The following is a 21,512-nucleotide window of genomic DNA, read 5'->3' on the forward strand; positions in this document are numbered from 1 at the left end:
TCAATTCCACCCTCTGTGTGGAGTTTGCATGTTCTCCCCCGTGCATGCGTGGGTTTTCTCCGGGTATTCCGGTTTCCTCCCACATTCCAAAAACATGCTAGGTTAATTGGCGACTCCAAATTGTCCATAGGTATGAATGTGAGTGTGAATGGTTGTTTGTCTATATGTGCCTTGTTATTGGCTGGCCATCAGTCCAAAGTGTACCCCGCCTCTGGGCTGAAGACAGCTGGGATAGGCTCCAGCACCCCTGTAAGCCTTGTGAGGATAAGCGGTGGGTGGAGGCGGGGCCACTAGCATACACAAAGAGTGCAGTATAACATAGTAACATAGAAATTATATTAGCATATAGCAGTAGTGCATATATTAAAATATTTTTCCATTGTACTTGTTTGTATTTTCTAAAATTTTATCTCAGTAATTGAACAAAACAGACCATATTTTCTGTTCAAACTTTCAACCTTTTCCAGAGGAAGAATTGTAATGAAAACTTTACTCACCGCCCACATTGGTTGCACCTGCAAAAAATCTAGTCAATGTATACTTAAAAAAACTTGAGTGAATAAAAACAAATGACCAAGAATTAGAAAATTGAGTAAAACAGACAACCACAATATTTCCTGCAGTACATCTTCTGGACTTTCTTGCACACAATTCCTTTCTTTTTCCTAATAAAACATTTCTGTTATACTTGCCACAATACAGTCATAATTATTAGTGTGTAGAAATCATTGTTATATGATTGCAACAAGACAGTAGAAGATTTTCTGTAAATAGTTTAATATTAAATAAAAAAAAGACTCCCATATAAAAAAAAGAAAGCTACTTTCCACAATTTGTCTCTTTTTAAACATAAGCATTAAAAGCAAAAGGGAAAGGGGGTGGGGGTGTGGAGAATGATAAAAATATTCCCAGGGTGGAAAAATTCACAATTGTATGCTCATCTCTTTCTTCTAAAACCATATAAAATCAAAATAAAACACATTAACTGTACAAATGTACACATCTCCAAGTGTATAGAAATTGCATAATATGCTTTCTTTTTCACTTTTTTTTTTCCTTTTGTGTTTTTTGTTTTTGTTGTTGTTTAAATACAGCCAGTATTTTTCAGGTCAGGTCAAGGAAGGGTAGTCTGAGTGAGGTGACAAACAGAAAAGGACATTATACCAAAAATGTACAGTTTTTAGACAAAAAAACACAAATCCACATAAGACATCATGGCTCTCGGCTTTTTTTTTTTTGAGACTCCTTACTGTTTGTTCAACCAATCATGGGGTGTACTGCTTTGTTAACGGAGAGTAAAAAATATGATTAAATGGCTATAAAGTGACTGATTGGCATAAAGGAAACTAAAAACAGATACATCTAATATTGTTTCAGCACCATCTGAAAACATTAGGAGTGTGTCCTTTCTTACAAAAAAAAAAGATCAACTATAAATGCTCAAATTAGTGCCTCCATTTTTCCACTTTATTTCAGTGCCCTAAAGGCACCAGTTGAGTGGTCCGACAAACTCAAATAACGACCAAAACTTGCAAAATTGGCATTAACAGTAGCTGAAGACAACCTCCTGATGTACGTCTTTTTTTTTTTTTTTTTTTTTTTTAAATTAACCCGGCAAAATGGCAGTGACTGTATTTACGTATCAGGAGTAGTTTATGTCTGCATTCACTTTAAAATGTTGTTGTTATACTTGCTGTACTGTTATTTACAATAAACTCATAACTCGTACAATTGGCATTATAACTGGTTCTGTTGCTGCTGTGTTGTGCAATACACAAGCACTACAACAAGCTATTTTTTTACCTTCCACTTTTTCATGCACTCAATATCATTATTAGAGCCAAAAAAAAAAACTTACCAATTACAGCCTGATTCCAACAGCCCATAATACTACCAATTTAGGTAAATAACCACCCTGGCTATAATTAGAGCATTTACAGTAGTTCATTAAATTTATTGATGAATGCAACAAAAGCATGTTTTGACAGTGAGGGGGGCTCAGCAATAGCACGGTTGTCCTACACAATCAACATTATAAAAAAAGACACACACGCACACACACACATTTTCCACAGAGAGCATGATTCAAGTAGATGGGCTTCATCCTGACTCACAGTAACATTGATGAGAAGAGTATTCTTACTTTTTCGGTGTGTTTTAAGTGTAAAAACGATATGATGCTAACATACTGAGGAGACCTCTGATCTCACCGAACAACCATCATTCCATCAACTAGACCCTAGAAGAGTGAGAAAATATCCACTTTTGTTCTCTATGATCCCCCCCACGCCCTCAGACTAGACCTCTTTTCCTATGCTTTTTTCCCCCCCTGCTGGTTGCCATAGTAACAGATCACACGACAACAGCATAATTCATTAGTGCAGCTGAGTTTGAGGATTTTTTTTTTTTTAAGAAAAAGGTTTTAAAGATGACGGGGACAATAGTGGCGGAAGCGGTGCCTGTGATTGCTGAGACGGACAGATACCTCCACTATTCACTGCCTCTGAGACCTTGCCCCTCGCCTCCGCCTGCCACGGACCGACGTGTCTGGCTTCAAGAGGGCCGTCTGTGGGAAGACGAAAAGAAAAGATCATTGAAATGCAGACATTTGTCCTAGAAAGTAAACTTGGATATACTTTTGATAGTCAATGTAGATTATTGTATCATTATCTGGCAACACAAGTGAGTCATACCGTTGCCTTCGTGTCCTCCAGTGCCGTGGTAGCATCCACGTCTCTGAAGTCTTCCAACATATTCTGCAGCCTGACAACAGTGTGTGTAATTAGACAACTAAACATTGCACCCACGCTGCCTGTTTCAGTGAAGGATGATCCCTTACGTTTGTTTCCTTTTTCTGCCTCGTCGGGCTCCAGACACTGCTCCTGATTGTTCCTTGGGTAAAGACATCATCATCAACATCATCAAGCAACTATGGTGGATTCAAGGACCGCCGCAGAAAACATGACAACGCAATAGCCACGTATACATGGACCCAAATATTCCGATTACATTCGGGTTATTTGCTCAAACAGAAAGAATGTAACCTTTGTATACACCTCATTCCGAAAGAAAAGTGCCAATCTGAATGAATATATAATGGGATTCACAGGGGTGGAATATTCCTTTCCTCAATCCGATTGAGGTATCTTGTACCCGCTCAAGCGAAAAGTTGTCAGACTGCGTTCTTCTTCGTGGTGTTTTTCTTCTTCTGTTGTTAATTGGCGGTTGGCAAGCAGCTTTCGTGTGCATTACCGCCATCTGTGGAACAGAATCTAAACCCTTCTATACAGCATTCACAAGTCCAGTTTTATTAAAAAAGAAAATATATATCTATATAAAACAAGTCTCAAGTTTAATTATGAAATATTAGCAAGATTGAATTTGATCTTTTCCTGTTTAAATTTATCCCGGGTGCGTTCTTTCAGCACATACTGAAAAAAAGGTATGACGTAACACGCAGATCAAGACGTTCTTCAATTTTAAAAATGGAGGCGAGCAATCGTCACTGGACTGCTGCGGAAAGTTTGTTTTTAATCTCAACTAATTTCAAGACTGAACAAACAAAAAACTTGGTATACGGAGTTATTCCAACAAGTGAAAGAAAAACTCTGGGAAGTCGGTATCACGTGATGCTGATGTTTACGTTTTACTGCGTATGCCCCATTGACTATTCTGGTTGATTATAGCGGTGCATGTAGACGAGATTGAAATATTCCTTTCCATGTATACCATTGTTTTCAGAAAGGTAATTCGCAAAGATTCCATTCGGAAAGAGAAAAACTCCTCATGTAAACGTGGCTAATGATGAATAAAACGATTGGTAACGCATAAAATGTGGGGGATTTCTAATGGTGGTACATTTGTTTAAACCAAAAATAAGGCCGGAACTGACCAAGACTACTATGTCAGTTATTTTTATTAACTATATTTATAATATTTATTTTTCATTTGTGCACAAATCTGTGGAGTACACAGGTTGAGGGGACACTGCAAACCCCTGTGTCATATAAAGCATGTGCCTGACTTTACAAATAAATACATAAATAACAGAACCAGCAGACACTTACCCTTCCCTGCTCACTGTGCAGCAAAGTCCCAGGACAGTCCCCAGTGGGCCTCCTACTGCAACCGTCACTGGGACTCAGATAACCCGCCTGCCTCTCCACGCCTGCCTCAGCATAGGGGCACACTGCAGCAGCCGGCCCGGTGCAGTCCGTCTTTGCCTCCTCCAAGTATATGGATGGCAAAGGTGGCTCCGGGTGGGTGTGTCCCTCCACCATGACTGGTTTTCTTTGCAAAGGGGACGTGGCCCCATCCTCGGTGGGTTTGGGCGTACCCTGGGCCGGAGAGTGGGCCGCCGCTTCTAAACTGAGTCGTGACAAGTCAGGGTTTCTCAGGGAGCAGGCCCGCCGTGGACTGAGGGACACGGGGGCACTTGCCTGGTGCTGAGTGGGGGCCGGAGTGGAGAGGGTGTCGTGCTCCATGGGGAAGGAGACGGGCGGTAAGGCACAGAAAGGTGACGACGGGTCAGATGGCCCAGAGTGGACCCCTTCTTCCTGCTCTTTCGCATTAATTTGTAGGAAGGAGTTGTAAATTGTGTCCATAAAAGAGGTATAGGGGTCGATTACCGCCCTGCCCTCGGACCCCCGCTGTGAAGGTTGGCTAGGTTCTTGGGCCGGCGTCCGAGCAGAACTGGCAACCCCTTCGGGAGAGATCTGAGTAGCTGGAATGTCTTCGTGAGGGGCGGGACTGTGTGCTACCTGCAAGGGGTTGGACTTTTCTTCAGAGGGTGCAAGGTTTAGCTGGAGGGGGGGGGGGATACAAACAATTAACTTTAGCAACAAAGATTCCGCCATCAAAATAAACATCTGTGCAGGGGCGCCGGTGAGACAAATGAGTGAGTAGATCTGGCACAAGACTTTTTAATAAGATCAGTCACTGACCTGTACGTTGTTGAGCAAGTTGATGGTTCCATCAGGCCCTTGAAGGAGAGGCATGCCCAAAGATGAGGTCTGAACCGGGGGTAGTAGGATTGAACCAGCCCCGATACCCACCATGTTATGGAGCCCCGTGATGGAGGAAATGTCTCCTACACAGAAATGTGTCATTATCACTTATGTACCCGCTTATAATGGAGAGAATTACTTGTTAGGTGTCATGTCACCTGTCATGTCACATTGGGACATAAAAACTCACCTAACACGGCAGGATTGAGCAAAGTGGGAAGTAATTGCTGGAGAATGGGGTTGTCCTTGCCTTGGAGAGAAAGGGGGATGAGGGTGTCCACACCAGCATCAGACAGTTCCTGGAGAGTTTTAAGAGAGTTTTTTTTTAAGTTACATTTTTTAAAAAAAGTACAGTATGGTGCAAAAACACTTAATTAGCCCTCTGAATACTTCTGAAAAAAGTGTTTGCCCCTTCCTGATTTTTTTCATATCTTTTTATGACTAAAAGGGACAAAAAACACATTTCCAGTGAACCACAGTGAGAGCCATTATCCACAAATGGCGACAACATGGAGCATTGGTGAACCATTCCATAACAGGCCACTCAACCAAAATTACCCCAAGAACACAGCAATGACATCCAAGAGGTCATAAAAGGACCCCACAACAACCAAAGAACTACAGGCCTCACTTTCGGTCAGTGTTCATTACTCAACCATTAGAAAAAAAAAAAAAAACATGCTGCATTTCAGAAAAACATATCAGCAGTAAAAAACGGTGGTGGTGGTCTGGGGCTGTTTTGCTTCTTCCGAACCTGATAGACTTGCTGTGATAAATAGAACCATGAAATCTTGACGCACAAGGCTATATTGACTAAAATTTCAATTTGTTTGATGATCTGAAACATTTAAAATTGTAACAAACATGCAAAACAAAAATCAGGAAGGGGGCAACATTTTTTTACAGCACCGTATAAGTAGATTATCTATAACCTACAACATTATGTGGATGTTCAGATACTGTAGTTTTGTATATGCTGACCTACAATGGATTGGTTTTGGCATTTTTAATGTGTAAAATGTATTTTAGTGGCTTCCCACATCCTTTCATTTTTCTTAAATGCGGTTCTCAGTGAAAAGTTTGACACCCCTCGCCATTTGTTGTTTTAGCAATACATTCTCTGCATTCACACATGCATGCAATTAGACACACAGTAAATACCAATCATTAGGAAAAAATGGGAATATTTGACTAGTAGATGGAAAAGAACCAGTAGGTACTGTAAGGTCACTGGTTTTGATATTGACGAGAACCCAAGGAGAAGGGTGAGCCTACCTGAGGTTGGGTATTTTGGGTTTGCTGTGCAGGCCCTAAATGAGTATGGGATAGGTCAGCTGCGTTAAGAGCAGCTGCGAGTAGGGCGGGGCTAAGAGGCAAGAAGGTAGTTGGGTGAGGAGGAAGAGCAGCAGGAAGGAGCAGAGACTGCAGAGCTTGAATAGATCCTTCCGCTCCAGGAGGGAGGGGAAGTCCCTGGGTAACCTCCAAAAGCCCCGCTCCATGCAGAGCTGTTGGATCTAAAAGACCGGCGGTCTTGTCTAGCGTCAGGCCCTCCAAAGTGGCGGGAATCTGCGGCGGGTGCTGGAGAGGAACTTCCAAGCTGACCTGACCCAGCTGACCGAGTCCAGAGAGGGGTAACAATGGCGCCTGCTGCTGCCCGAGCAGCAAGGAGGCCATGAGCAGAGCCTGAAGGCTCGGTTTCTCCGTCAGACCCAAATCAGCTTCCTGTCCTGTGGTTGAAACAGGAGGCGGGATTGGGTTCAGAAGACCCAATAGATTCAGAGGTAAGTCCCCTTGCACGCTGCTTAACAAGGGCAACAGGGGAAAGAGAGGACTGCCGTTCATCTGCTGCTGCTTCTGTTGCTGCGGATCCTGACTGTGCTGCTGTGCCTCTGCTTGTATCAATAATGGCTGTTGCTCGGAAAGAGTCTGCACTGCAGCAGCCGGAGGAGGTATCTGTGCGTTTTGCCCACCCAACCACAACCCTTCGAGGTGTAACGAAGACAGGACTGCAGGATCCAGGATGGATGGCAGGCCTCCTGTGGAAGACAACAGCTGGAGCAGTTGTTCTTGGTTCATGAAAGGGAAGGCCTCTGCCAGAGGTAAAGCGGCAGTCGGGTCGCTCAGAGCCGAGGGGGTGTCGGGACTGTCTTCCCCGAGCTGAGACGGGACAACGGCCTCTGGGCTGGTGGACGCCAGAGGTTTTGCTGATGGGAGGCTCTTGGAGGCCACAAATCCAGGCTCCTCCGAGCCTAGAAACGAAAACACGTAGCATGAAAAACCCTATATCAGGGGTGTTCAAAGTGCAGCCCGGGGGGCATTTTTTGCCCTCAGCATATTCTCAAAATAATGACTTAATTTAAAGATAATTATTAAAATCCTGATAATACATTTTCTGTGTTTTCATTTAGGAGCACCTATGCTCCTAGTGAAAAAGCTAAGTGTTAAAAATTGTTAAAAGTGTTAAAAAAGCTAAGTCATCCCTTGACTATTATACTTGTTGGCTTACAAAAAAAAACACATATCAAAAACAAAATTTTTTACACATGATTCCTTAAAAATACACTCACCCGGTAGGAGATTTTCTTGGGAAGACATCACTACATCTGCAAGATGATCAGAGGAGCTGCCGTCCTCCTGGCACGCAGTAGACGACGCTGCGAGAAGGGCCAGAACATGGTTGCTAAGATCAAGAGGCTTCGGCGAGGTGGGCGGTGCCACAGAAACGCCGCTGCCTTGTGAGGGACTCAGATCTGCTGTGGATGTGCCGTTATTGACCATCATCTCGGTCGGCATTGCTTCCTGCGAAAGCACCCGCGAGTCAGGTGTGGAAATGTGATTCTCGGTTAGTTGATGCCTGTCTAGTGGGGTCATATGCCGAGACAGGCTGCGGCTATGTAAAGCTAAATTTGATGGCGACGGCACGGACGACGTAGGAGAATGTCTTTGTAGAGAACTAGACTTCACAGGCTCAGATTGTGAATGCACTGATCTGAAATGAACAGAGGTGCGAGGGGGAGAAAGTGCCTTTTGAACCAATAGTGTTGTGTTAGTGTTGTTGGTTCTGCATGGCGACGAAGGCGGGGGGTTGTTGACACTGAAATGAGGGGTAAGGGAACCGGGTGAGAGTCTCTGTATCTTAGTGTGTTCACCCCCTTCAACAGGACTAGAAGCCGAGGCGTGAGCATTCTGTACACTGAGCAGGTGTAAGAAAGCAGAAAGGGGCTGGGTTGGAGGAGCCACAGCAAGGTGGGGTGGCACCAGGCCTGTAGTGACATCAACAGCCTGGCCTTGTCGTGGAGGAGGCGGGGAAAGATGCGCCGTCTGTCTGGGAGCCGAGAGCTTGGATGTGGGATGATGGTGCTCAGACGTGACACTATCTGAGGTAGAGGAAGAGTGTGGGAAAGCCGCGGATGACAGGTTCATAGCAGTAGCCGGGACGCAGTCTCCTGGCGGGGTTTTCCGCGGTGGCCTGTTGGTCAGCTTCTGGGTGTCTCTGATCATGCTGAGCACGGTAGGAGATCGCCGCTGCCTCTTCCTGTGCGATGCATTGCGCTCCGCTTTGGGAGGCAGGTGGGGCAAGGTAGAAGCCAGGGATTGGGCCAGGGATTGGGACGAAGGGAAGAGGACAGAAGAGGCTGCTGCGAGGGAGGGATAGTGAGGCCTCGTGGCAGCGGTGGAAAGGGTAAGATGGCTGTTCTGTAAAGTGCCGTTTGTTACGTTTGTCGACTGTTTTTGCTGCGCTTCTGTCAAGAATTCCAGGGAGGGCGGGGGTGAGCTCATTTGACCTTGGCTCAGGGTCACCTGGCTTGTGAGCTGAGCCTTTGCAGCTGCCGAGAGCAGACTACTTGCAGGAAAGGAAGTTGTCGGCGGCAGCAGCTTGCCCTGGTGGCTGTGGTGGTTCACAAACGGCCCGACGGGTAGCCCCGCAGCGTTCAAGGCAAAACCTAGTGGTCCTGTGCTGGGACTCGCTGTGCCCTTTGAGGGTTTCAGAGAGGGGGCATGAGGGCTGCTACTGCTTCGATTGGTCAGTAAGTTGGGGCTCGGAGAGAGGTGGTGGTTATTAGTGCTATTGCTGCCAGAGTTCTTAAAATGTTCCAAGATGTCCTCCAGCTTGAACTTGGAGAGGTTAGGGTTGGGATTCGGGGACCGGCAAGGGAGAGGGGAGTGAGGAGAGGAGGAGCAAGACTTCTTCCTTTGTGGTAAATTACTTCCTGTCGGTCCTTCTGCTGCTGCACCACAACCTATACCCTGCTCGGAGAGAGGAGAGGGAGAGGCCGAAGGATGGCGGGACCGCTGATGTGGAGACACACAATTCATGTTCTGAACAGAGGGAGAGAGAATGGGAGATGGGGAGAGAGGAGAGCCTCCACTTGTGACCCCATGTTGACCTTGACTCTGTGCTACTCTTCCTCCTACTACAAAGCTATTAGGTGATGATGAAGGAGGTGACGATAGAGGCCTTAGCCGAGGGGAAGCAGGGGTTTCGGGAGTTTTGGGCGTTCTTTGACCTTGAGGGGTGGGAGTGCGTGGTGACCTTTGGGCAGCGGCAAATGAGGGGTGGGTGGAAGAGGCAGCGGGCACGGCTACAGGAAGGGGATGATGCTGAATCCTTCGCAAAGCATCCAGGGAATGCGGGGAGTTTGTGCCTGTGTGGGGACCTGGTGAGGAACCATTGTAAGGATAAATAAACTGGTGGGAGGAAGTAGGGCTGGCGCAGGGGTTCGGGTGTGCGCCAGTCTGCGGTCGAGCAGGAGCTGGACGGAGTTTGGGATGGTCAACGCCCCGGTCCTCTTCGTCACGCTCACCAAGAGCCCTCTTTGGATTCCAACTGTCCATTCCACTGCTAACCTCTGGAAAAAAAATGAATGAACGACACGTTAAAATATCATCATAAAATCCATTTTATGATGATGTAGGGTCGGGGTGTCAAACTCATTTTAGCTCAGGGGCCGCATGGAGGAAAATCTACTTCCAAGTGAGCCGGATCAGTAAAATCATGGTATACATTATATACCATGACTTTAGTAAAACAAATAAATAATATAAAATAGGATTGGGTGCTATGGACCTTAGCATATATCACGATATGACAATATAACATTTTAATTCAGTCTTGTATAAAAATTATTTGTTGGGGCTGCACAGCGGTGCAATAGTGGTTAGCGCGCAGACCTCACAGCTAGGAGACCAGGGTTCAATTCCACCCTCTGCCATCTCTGTGTGGAGTTTGCATGTTCTCCCTGTGCATGTGTGGGTTTTCTCCGGTTTCCTCCCACATTCCAAAAACATGCTAGGTTAATTGGCGACTCCAAATTGTCCATAGGTATGAATGTGAGTGTGAATGGTTGTTTGTCTATATGTGCCCTGTGATTGGCTGGCCACCAGTCCAGAGTGTACCTCGCCTCTCGCCTGAAGACAGCTGGGATAGGCTCCAGCACCCCCGCAACCCTCGTGAGAATAAGCGGTAGAAAATGAATGAATGAAATTATTTATTGCTAACAAAGTGGCTAAATTTTCCAATATACTTACGACACTTGTGTTTTGTTTACACAGACATGGGGCAAACTGCGCTCTTATTTTGAAGGATGGACACGGAAGTGTGTTCCGTGTGTGGAGCATGTGTATTTATTTAAATTCTCAGTAGGACTCAGTCCTGAGTTGCTCCACCGTTCTTGTTAATCATTTGAAAACTCACTTTGCCTAAATATCAGCGTGAGAAAAATACCCTTTGAATCATTCCTATTATGTATCTATGTATTTGTATGTTCATGTATAAACAGTGCTAAGTAACTGTATTTGCACTGTGGTGATCATGGCCTCACCTGGCTGTTGAAGGTGGGTAAAGGGCAGCTGTGACGCCTGCATACTGCGACACAGGGCGGCCATTGCCACCACTTTCCTGCGATGGTTGCACAATTTGGTCATGTCCTGCTCTGCTCTGCCTAAAGGCTGCTTGTGCTGCTCAACCCTCACTCCCACGGAGAAGTTGAAAACCTGATGGAAGACAGAAGAGACCACTCATCATGCTTTTCAGATCATTGCAATATATTATTTGGGGGTATTACAAAATAGTAAGGATGTACGATAACTGCTTATCTGGCTTACAGACATGCCCATATAAGGAAGTCCGCCCCTATGTGACATCATAAAGGGGCATTTTAAGCCATCCCAAACTTCCAAATGGGCAAATATCATTATCTGAAACTTTGGCATCGTTTAACATAAGAATACAACATTTTAACTACATTTATAAAAAGGATAATAGGTCCCCTTTAACAGACACTAATAACTTCATAAACGGGCTTCTGGTTTTGGTTGCCATTGTGTTGTGTGATAAGAACACATTAACAACACGGTTGGACTCACAAAGTGTAGTAATAACATAAGATGACGCTAACCTGAAAAAATAATTTTGTGCATTTTTGCAAATATGCTAACTGCGGCGGATGCTAATTGAGGTTCCACTATATGTGAATTTTCTCCATGTTTTTGTCCATTCTCACCAAACACAATTGTCTGACCACAAGCTAGCAAAACAGGTTTACCTTGTGGATGACAAGTGGACACTCTAGACCACATTTACAGGTTCCATCAGTCAACAGATAGGTCTTCACCTCATCCAGGGACGACAGGGAAGTGCCACTGGGACTGAACAAAATCAAAAAAGCTCAATTTATTATGTTCTCATGTGGCATAGATTTAGCGGTTAACATTTGTGTTTACTGCAATGACAATTTTCAAACAGAACAACTCACCTGACATAGACCACCTGGCCGCCATCCGCTCTCCTCTGCCAGCCAATGGGGATGTGGATCGCAGTGGTGACCGCCCCTTCCTTGTCCCCACTGCCTGTGTCACTGCCTCCCATCATTTTGTCGCTGCAGCCTTCCAGTAGCTTGGAACGTATGACAAGAGTATAATTTAAAAATAAAATAACTCATGAATCCATGTAGCTTACCTCTATTCATATATATATATACCAAGCTGCCAACATGTGTGGACTGCTCAAACAAAGTAACGTCTTAAAGTAACAGTAATCAGACTTGTAGTTAAGCATTTTGCATTATGTTGTGTTTTGATTGGATGGTGTAAATGGCGTACGATGACCTCATGCACCAGAAAAAAAAATTTTTAAGCATTTTTTCTAAACAGATTTTTTTGGTTACTAGCTGAGATATAACAAAGTGGACATAAACTAGAATAAGTCAATCGTTTTCCAGAGATGTGCTGCAGAAGGTGGCCATCAACTCAAAAAAAAATGATTAACACAACATCTTTGCTTAAAAAAAAAGCCAGTTATATTTAACTACTTTACATTTAAAGGGTCCCTGTACATTGTTGGATTTTTGATCGTCTGCTATATGATACAGTGGTATGAAAAGGTTTGGGCGCCCCTGATAATATTCAAGATTTTCCTTTATAAATCAGTTATATATATATATCACATAGCAGATGAAAAAAGTGAGAAGTGAAATGAAGTTTATAGGATTTACAGAAAGTGTGCAATAATTATTTAAACAAAAGTAGGCAGGTGCATAAATTTGGTAACGCCAACAAAAAAAATGACATCAATATTCAGTAGAATGATCACCGCAAAAAACAGAACTTGAGGTGGGCATCCATCTGTCCCTCGTTCTCTGCACTTGCTTCGTTTACTGCTATCTTAAACCTTCCTCTTATGGAAAAGAAAAACTTAACAGTATCAATCGGACATGATGAACATCCAGCAGCAACACAACATTTTGGCATGACTACTATTTTGATGAAAAATATACAGAATTAAGTTGACGATCTACGTCGAGAAGCGTTTGTTTACTCTGCTTTTGTTGAGAGGTGTTACCCCGATTATGTCACTTCCATCATAAATGAGGCTGAGCTGCGAGATAGTTCATCATGGCTGGCTGCAAACAATTACAAAATATAACAATAACAAATGGAATCACAAAAAAATATATATCATATCCAAGCAAAGTTGATGAATCATGTCAGGCACCCTTTAAATGCTATTTTTGGATCGTTTTCACTCAGCTTTTTGTTGGGTGTTGCTATGCATCGCCTGGTTACGGTCACATTTGAGAATATCGTATGGAACGTTTGGGTTTGTTGGAGCAGTCGGCATTTACACTTGCATCACTCAGGACTAGAATCCACTGGTAGGCGGACCAAGACCTGTTTCATGCAGTCTTGGCCCCGCTGTTTGGTTCTGGTCTGCAATAATACTTCACCAAAGAAATCATACTGGCAGAGCAAACAGTAGACAAATGGCGTCCAAAGTGTACCTTGTCATCTTTGAGAAGCCAGGTTCAGGTTTGGCTAGGGTATCAACTGCCTGGTGAACATGCTGGTGGTTGGTTAGAAGCGCGCCACTTAAAACTTAGTGTCCAAAAGTGCCCCCCAGGCAATCCTGCAGATGTGTTGTCTTCGGTTCACATCAGAGAAGCTGAGCTGAAATGAAGATGGTGAGCCTGCCAAAGAAACGTGGAGGTGGATTATGTAACGTGGGAAGTAGGAATGTGCTAATATGGGGGGTAAAACATAAAAATCACCGCCACATGCTATGATGCAAAGCCACTTGAAAAAAAACACCTCATGACATACACACTCACACTCACACACGGAGATGAAACATTACAAGTTTACCAGAGGCTACTTGGAAGGTGGGAGGGTGTGTTATGTAGATAGGCCCCTGCTGTAATGGGTGTCCAGCTGCATAATAAAATAGATTTACCACAAAATATCCACGCTTTAACAAAGCTAGCTGAATCGAATAAGATAATCGTTAAGTAATACATCACCAAAAGTGCACAGTCATGGTAGAAAATAATAAAAACTCGATAAGCTAAAATGCTAGGCTAACAGCTAAGCTAGCAGACGCGTCCAGTTTGCACTGTTGTCGTGACAGCTGTCAGGCGTACAAAAACAATCCTCTTGCACAAGTCTTGCACATTAGCCACCACAATGTGCAACCGTTTCAACACACAACTAAACACCACAAACAAAGTCAAGTGTAAGGAAATAAAAGGTTCCAGGGCTCCACCCGGATGAATGTATTCACCTTTCGCGGCTTCAGGCGCGTCTTGTGCTGGCGAAGTTTTTGAAGTCTTCGCCTTTCGCTTGGCTCCGCGGGAGAATCACGTTAGCTTGAGCTAGCAAATGGATGCTTTTTGACGGCTCACACAAACATAAAGAAGCACTCTCCGGCGGAATTGGTGGCGTATTAATGCGGCGAACGGCCAACGTCTGAACAACGTGTGCAAGTTGAATGTACAAACAAAGGGGGCAATAAGGCTTCCAATTTGACGGCGCCCTTTCGAGGGTTAAGGGGCTAAAATGCTAACAGAGCGTTGCGGCTAACATAGCAGCGCTAGCTCAGTGAATTTACTTGATTTGTTTGGAAGTGTCCCGACAGGAGTGGAGGATGTCCCGCTGCCGCTTTTCCACTTAGCCACGTCGTTGCTTTTGTCTCCGGTCCTCTGCGGCCGTCTTGCGTTCCAAATGTATTCCAAAAAACTAGTACGAGTCATGTAATCCCAAATTGCACAGTTGCCTTTTTTATTTTAAGATTCCCATCTTTAAAAAAATAATAATGGAGTTTTCTGTCACGCATGCGCACTGTGCAGCTCCGGGAAACGTTTTACCCAGCATGCAACGGGAGATTTGTAGCTTTCTATTAGGACGTACATAAAACTTCAAGAAAACGTCATTATGAATACGTAACTAACCTGAAAAATTGTACACCTAATGTATTTTTATGTATTTTAATTTATAAGATGAGCTTTTGTTTATAAATATATAATACGTGTTAAATATATACGGTCATGTAGTTACATAATCGTGCTTCGTCATTTGTGGGTATTTACTTGCATATCACTGCACAAATTAAATTAATTATAAAAAATTGGATGAATTCACACAAACCCACGAATTCAGCTAAAAACTTTTGAGCGACTAATATTTTTGAAGCTGATTTTCTAAAAACACCAATGATTTTCAATGTGTGGCCCACACCTCTATTTTTACTGTCCCGCCGGCACATTCGACAGATGCAATTAAACAAGAAAATAACACAAAAATAATAAAAACAGCATAACTGATAATAATAATATGCTTTGTGTGTCTACTATATCTATCTACAATAGATAGTTATTTTTTACCTTTTTGGAATATCTGCAATGTGGCCCCTAGAACAATTTAGTTGAAAAGACCATCTTTTAACTATGCATCAAGCTAAATATTTATATATTTTAATAATTATTCATTTTGAAACCATATTTGCCCTAGGAAACAATATAATGGGAAATCGCCTGTTCCAGGGTCAAACTGCGTCTGCTATAAAACCGTACAGGCAAGCATTTTAACAGTAAATCTTAATTCCCTGCTATGGGGATCCAAAGAGGGGCATTTGAAGCAGACAGAGGGCAAGAGAAGGTGTCTAATTTCTCCTCATCTTCGGTGGGTCCACCATCTGAGGTCCCCAGCTGTCCCCAACAGTCAAGTTTGACACATGAGCGCTCAGTTTGGCATTCACGTAAACACTCATTCAAACACCATCGTACATCGTCTGCCAATATACAGGCAACCTTACTCACACTTGGACCTGGAAATCAGGGTGGAAAATCTCCTAAAGGGACAAGAATAGAGAGCGTTAACACTGACAAAGTGTCCTGAGGTGGGTCAACTGGGTTGACGGACTTAGACCCCTGCCCCCTCTCCTGAAGGACTGATCTAGCACCCGCTTTTTCACATAAAGAGGTACGCATTTTCCATCTCTTTTTACATGTGTAATAAGATACTATAATATTGCCAGTTTAGCATGTAGCTTTCCATTAAAATAGTGTGCTATGTTCCAGTATGTTGCTGTATTAAACACTGATTGGAGTTTTCCAGTGTTTATCATTGATAAACACTGGAAAACTGCATAAAAAGACAACAGGAAAAAGTTGGATTTTGTCATTTGATAGTGCAGCACACATTGTTAGGGCTGTGATGAGATTCAATTTCACTTACTTAGAATAGTTTGGGTCAAGTGCACAAGTGCAGCGTGTCCGTGTCTGTGGGTCAGTGCAACCTCTCCTTGGATAATATTTAAAAAAAAATTTTAAAAAAAGACCATTCAGATCATTAAACAACTACTCAATGACAACACAACTGAACACAAAATGCAGTTTTTGAATGAAACGTGTTATTATTAAGGGAGGAAAATAAACACCAAACTGACATGGTCCTGTGTGAAAAGGTCAACATTTGCAATCAAACGTTTACTGTGGAGGAATTCTACCCCACTCATTTATGCTCAATTGTTGTAATTCAGCTACACTGGAGGGTTTTCCAGCCACAGCATCTCAATAGTACTCAGCTCAGGTAGACAGCCCCAGACCATCACACTACCACCACCATATTTTACTGGTGGAATAATGTTTTTCTTAAATGAGATGAGCCTTATGTTCTTTTTGTTCAGCAGTGGTTTTCATCTTGGAACTCTGCCATGTAGGCCATTTTTGGTGAATAATAAAATGGTGAATAATAAAAAGTTTCATTGAAAAAATGCATTTTGTGCTCAGTATATTTTTATATTATATATAAAATCCGGATACATTTCAATTATAATAATAAATAAAACTATATAGTATGTTACATATAAAATCCTGATACATTTGATACAATGATAAAATAAATTAAATATATGTAGTAATAATATATTAAATTAAGTACAAATAACACAAAAACAATATATAATAATACAAAAAATGTACATATACTTTATATCATTATAGGTGGAACAGTCGTGACAGTGACAACACAACCATGGACCAGTAAGTATACTTGCAAGATTTATTCAAATTTGTTTTGTTTTTTTCATGCAATGAGAATAATTCAGTGTTCTCCAATTATTTGTCAAAACATTACTAATTGTACTGTATCTTTCTATTTATATGAGAAGTCATCCAGCTTCCATTTGTGAGGTGGTAAAAATAAAACCCTGTGTCATAGCCATGCTGTGAAAAATAGTTAATGCAATGAGAATGCAATTTGATGCTATTTTTTCAATTTTTGTGTGGCATATTTTCATCTTATCTATCAGGGAGGATGACAAAAATTCTGTGGACATCCATGACAACCCTCCGGCCCCTGACAATGTGGTGAGGGAGGACGGCGATACGGTGAGTGACAGCGGCTGTGTCAAGCTAACCCTGTTTTATTAAATAGCCACCAGCAGACACAGGAACAGGAACGCAGCGGTGATGGTGTCCATTTAGATAATAAATATAACCTCCAACATGTTTCTTTTGTTCCAAGTGGGAATAAAAATGGGGTTCAATTCAAATAGAAAAAGTAATGCATGTCAAAACTAGTAAATGAGATCTTGATCTCAGCGGGCTTTATCTCGAGCCATGGCTGGTGATGCCAATGCTTTTTGACCCGGCACTAATCAGAGAGCCTGGAGGTTATTTGGTTTTGTAGCCTAGTCTCCATTTAAAATGAGCATTATCCAAGGGGAATGCTTCACATGCAAGACGACCAAATTCATGATCCCAAGCCAGACACGCTACGTCAGGGGTCTCAAACAGGCGGCCCAGTTTGAGGCCCCCGCCTTGATATAAAAGTTTAATGTTAGTGCGGCCCGCGCAACTTTGATATGGATGCTGTATGGTATCACGTACCCAGAAAAAAATATTACGTTTGATTAATGTTTATGTTAAAGGTTAAATAACTGTTAATAGTTATCCTCCCTATCCGTGTGGAAGTGGTAAGTTTTTGGCTATTTAAGTTTAAAGGAAATAACTTGAAGGCTACCGTTTAGGTTGCTAACTCTCTAGTTTGCGAGTTAGCATGTGTCTCAAGACCCTGCAGTTGCGCAATATGTTGTAAATAAAAAGAGTATAAATGTGACTACAGTCGTGTTTTGTCATGTCTACAGGGCTCTAATAATGCTTTTGTTTATTCTTGATTTGTTTATTTATTTTTCATCTTATTTTGTGTAGAAAAATAAAAATTAAGATATTTGAGAACAGTGGAATGTTTTATCAGAGCTTTTCTTGTAGAAAATTGGAAGTTTTTAAAATTTTTTTTTTTTTTTTGGAAAACCTGATGCGGCCCAGTCTCACCCAGACCCCAAGTAAATTGAGTTTGAGACCCCTGCTCTACAGTGTATATATATGTGCAGGTCTACTTCATATATGAAGAAGAAGTGGAAGTGGAGGAAAAGGAACCGGAACCTCCCCCACCTGTGGTCCGTGTCAATGACAAACCTCACAAGTTCAAGGACCACTACTGCAAAAAACCCAAGTTTTGTGACGTCTGCGCTCGCATGATCGTTTGTATGTATCTCGGGAAATGTTGTGTTCACATTGCGCAATCTTTGTGTCAATCATTGTTTTTTGATTCTATCTTTAGTGAACAACAAGTTTGCTCTGAGGTGTAAAAACTGCAAGACCAACATCCACCATTCATGTCAGTCCTATGTTGAGTTCCAGAAATGCTTTGGTAAAATAGTAAGTGTCTTTTGTCTCATGTCAAGCTACTTGCTAATAACAATATCAATTACTGAGCAAAAAAACAATACACAGTGGAACAGCTGTATGGATTTTTCTATTGGTTTTCTTACCCCACAATAAGTTCAATTTCCTGTTCTGTGGTTGTCGTCATGTAGCATTTACTGTGTGAACGGAACTGCAGGAGTCTGTAGAGAATTCGAATGTCTGTCATTGCTACAACCGCCTCCAAATGAGTGACGATAGCTTGTTCGTCTTTCCAGATCAGTTTGTCCATCTGGTTTATGTTGTTTTTGCTGGTGCTTCCCGACCAACAAACCGCAGCAAAGTACAGGGCACTGGCAACCACAGACTGGGAGAAAATCTGCGGAAATACACAAAAAAAGCCAAATAAAAAGCAAAAACCTGTGGTGATAAGTGAGGACTCAGTGTATTTTTTGGTTCATTCTTAAATTTTACAACAATATTTAGAAGTTCCACTACAAGTACCACTCAACAGCAATGCAAATATCATTATTACATAAATGCAACCAATACCTTTTTTTTTTTGCTGTTGCTCTTTTTAGCCCCCCGGCTTCAGACGGGCCTACAGCTCTCCTCTGTATGGCAGTGACCAACCAGATCCAAGTGGGTCCACCCAACATTCAACCAAACATAAAACACATTTTGCCTATGGAGCGTAGTAGTAAGAATAATGTCCCTATCATCTCTTCTGAGCAGACAATCCCAACAGGAACGACCCTGTCTTTGACACACTGAGAGTGGGCGTCATCATGGCCAACAAGGAGCGCAAAAAGAATGAAAATGACAAAAAAAATGTAAGCGAGGGACACGTTCAGATTAATGACATGTACAGTAAGCGGTAGTACAATCAAAAGTATTTTTTTTCTCAAGATGCTCATGATGATGGAGGAGGAGGAAGATGAGAATCAACAGCCCAAAGAGAATGAAGATGGAGGAGAAGGTGTTTTAATTACTTAAATAAGTCCAGCATAGAATTTTGCAGTATTCACATATTGTACCTTCATGGAAATATTGACGACTGACTCTTACTGTGACACACAGGAAAGCCTGAAGAAAAGAAGGAAAAAGGAGGAGAAAAAGCAGATGAAAAAGTAAGTAAAAAAACATATTTAATTTTTAACATTTAACAAGTGGTTAGAGCGCAGGTCTCACAGCTAGGAGACCCGAGTTCAATTCCACCCTCGGCCATCTCTGTGTGGCGTTTGCATGTTCTCAACGTGCATGAGTGGGTTTTCTCCGGGTACTCCGGTTTCCTCCCACATTCCAAAAACATGCTAGGTTAATTGCCGACTCCAAATTGTCCATAGGTATGAATGTGAGTGTGAATGGTTGTTTGTCTATATGTGCCTTGTGATTGGCTGGCGACCAGCTGGGATAGGCTCCAGCACCTCCCATGAGGATAAGTAACCATGTCTAGTGTAATAAACTCATGTCTGTTGTGTTCAAAAACTTTGACACACTTCCTCATGAATAACTATGTGAATAATGGAGACCATGAAGAAATGTGGTCCTGCCCCCTGGCCTTTCTGTGTTGTGTAGTGCAGTAGAGTGTGGTACTGTTTCGATATTTGTATGGATAAAAAAAATCTGTACCGTTTTGACAACAGACCAAAGGAACCTTCTCCCAGTCACACTACTACCTGGCTCTCTACCGCTTCAAAGCCATAGAAAAGGATGATCTTGACTTTCAGTAAGTATAATACACATTTTTTTAATGTTATGCTAGGCTAATCACTTTAATACAATAACACAGTAAGTAATGTGTAGGAGCCACTGATGTTGTTTCTGTTGTGTTAGCCCTGGTGATCGCATCACAGTGCTGGATGACTCCAATGAAGAGTGGTGGAGGGTGAGGTCTTTATAGATATACAGCAGTAAATAAAATTCATTAAAAATAAGTTGCCCGCTATGTTTCCAGGGCAAAATGGGGGAGAAGAGTGGCTATTTCCCCACCAACTACCTCATTAAAGTGCGTGCCTCTGAGAGGGTTTACAAGGTGACACGCTCTTTTGTCGGGAACAGAGAAATGGGACAAATCACACTGAAAAAAGATCAGGTAAAATATACAGTAAAATAAGCATGCATTATCATGTCATGTTAGTTTTATGTTGCTAAAGCATGTAAGTGTGAGTAGAATAACGACTTCTGCACTGCTTCTTACTATCAGATGTGATGTTGTCCTTTGCCTTTCAGATTGTGGTGAAGAAAGGGGATGAGAAAGGTGGTTACTTGAAGGTCAGCACTGGACGCAAGCTGGGGTACTTCCCCTTTAATCTGCTACAGGAGATCACTGTAACCTAAAAAATATAAAAAAAAACACGTCAATAGTGTAGGTCAAAAGATATTATACTGTCTGACTTGATAAAGTATTACTTTTATCATTTCTACAACTCCACCAAAAAGCCTTCTAATATGTGGAAAAATATATACTGACATAACATGTATACCATAGCTTTTGTTGTCACTAATGGTGTTTGCTATTAACAAAACGCAGGGTAAGTTTTCGACTATAAAAAGTCCGAATGTTGACAATTATTTCATATGGTGGTGTTTGTTGGCGTCTGTAAAAGTAGCACCACCGCCACCTGCTGGACTAGGACAGAATCACAATGTAAAATGCTTTCATTCACAAGCACAACGTGTTTGTAAATAAAGAACTTGAATGTGAACTCCTTCATGTTATGTGAGAAGCCCACATTTTACTGGAGACATCACGTACTCCACTTGCTTCACACTGCATTACCCACAAAGCATTGCACACACTAGGTAACATTCCAGCAATTCTTAAAGGGGAGCTATTATGCTAATTTTTTTAGCTTTGTATTGAGTTGTGGACTCCTATAGATCAGCTATAATAGATCTACAAATATTTCTAGATCTTCCAGATTCTGCACCTCCTTCTACAGTATTTCAATTGTGACTCCTCTGAATGGCTGAAGAAAATGGTGGATGACGCTGTAATGCTGCCCCTGGCCACTAGAGGAAGCAG

At 42.4% G+C, this 21,512-nt stretch overlaps 2 protein-coding genes across 3 annotated transcripts; one reads left to right on the plus strand and one right to left on the minus strand.

Annotated features, from left to right (window-relative positions):
- Positions 1 to 207: 207 nt before the first annotated feature.
- mbd6 (methyl-CpG binding domain protein 6) lies at positions 208 to 14,696 on the minus strand. Of its 2 annotated transcripts, none has more exons than XM_058084017.2 (13): positions 14,062 to 14,696; positions 13,286 to 13,471; positions 11,762 to 11,901; positions 11,552 to 11,654; positions 10,829 to 11,000; positions 7,574 to 9,856; positions 6,282 to 7,255; positions 5,197 to 5,305; positions 4,944 to 5,089; positions 4,068 to 4,802; positions 2,840 to 2,892; positions 2,694 to 2,763; positions 208 to 2,566 (listed from the first exon to the last, which is right to left on the minus strand). In XM_058084017.2, the coding sequence occupies exons 3-13, from the start codon at positions 11,875 to 11,877 to the stop codon at positions 2,495 to 2,497; spliced, it is 4,833 nt and encodes a 1,610-aa protein (XP_057940000.2). In that variant the 5' UTR covers positions 11,878 to 11,901; positions 13,286 to 13,471; positions 14,062 to 14,696; the 3' UTR covers positions 208 to 2,494. The 2 variants fall into 2 exon arrangements, with proteins under 2 accessions (XP_057940000.2, XP_057940002.2); XM_058084019.2 differs by lacking the exon at positions 14,062 to 14,696 and adding an exon at positions 13,647 to 14,024.
- Positions 14,697 to 15,238: 542 nt separating this feature from the next.
- Positions 15,239 to 21,147, plus strand: stac3 (SH3 and cysteine rich domain 3). Its single transcript, XM_058084025.2, has 13 exons — positions 15,239 to 15,758; positions 16,781 to 16,819; positions 17,089 to 17,167; positions 18,172 to 18,325; positions 18,402 to 18,499; positions 19,066 to 19,126; positions 19,220 to 19,317; positions 19,394 to 19,463; positions 19,565 to 19,614; positions 20,131 to 20,213; positions 20,321 to 20,372; positions 20,442 to 20,579; positions 20,717 to 21,147. Exons 2-13 carry the CDS (start codon positions 16,812 to 16,814, stop codon positions 20,822 to 20,824), a joined length of 999 nt encoding a protein of 332 aa, XP_057940008.1. The 5' UTR covers positions 15,239 to 15,758; positions 16,781 to 16,811; the 3' UTR covers positions 20,825 to 21,147.
- Positions 21,148 to 21,512: the final 365 nt, after the last annotated feature.

Source organism: Doryrhamphus excisus, linkage group LG17 (genome assembly GCF_037039965.1).
Source record: "Doryrhamphus excisus strain RoL-2023G ecotype Guam linkage group LG17, RoL_Dexc_Guam_v1.1, whole genome shotgun sequence".
Lineage (NCBI taxonomy): Eukaryota > Metazoa > Chordata > Actinopteri > Syngnathiformes > Syngnathidae > Doryrhamphus > Doryrhamphus excisus.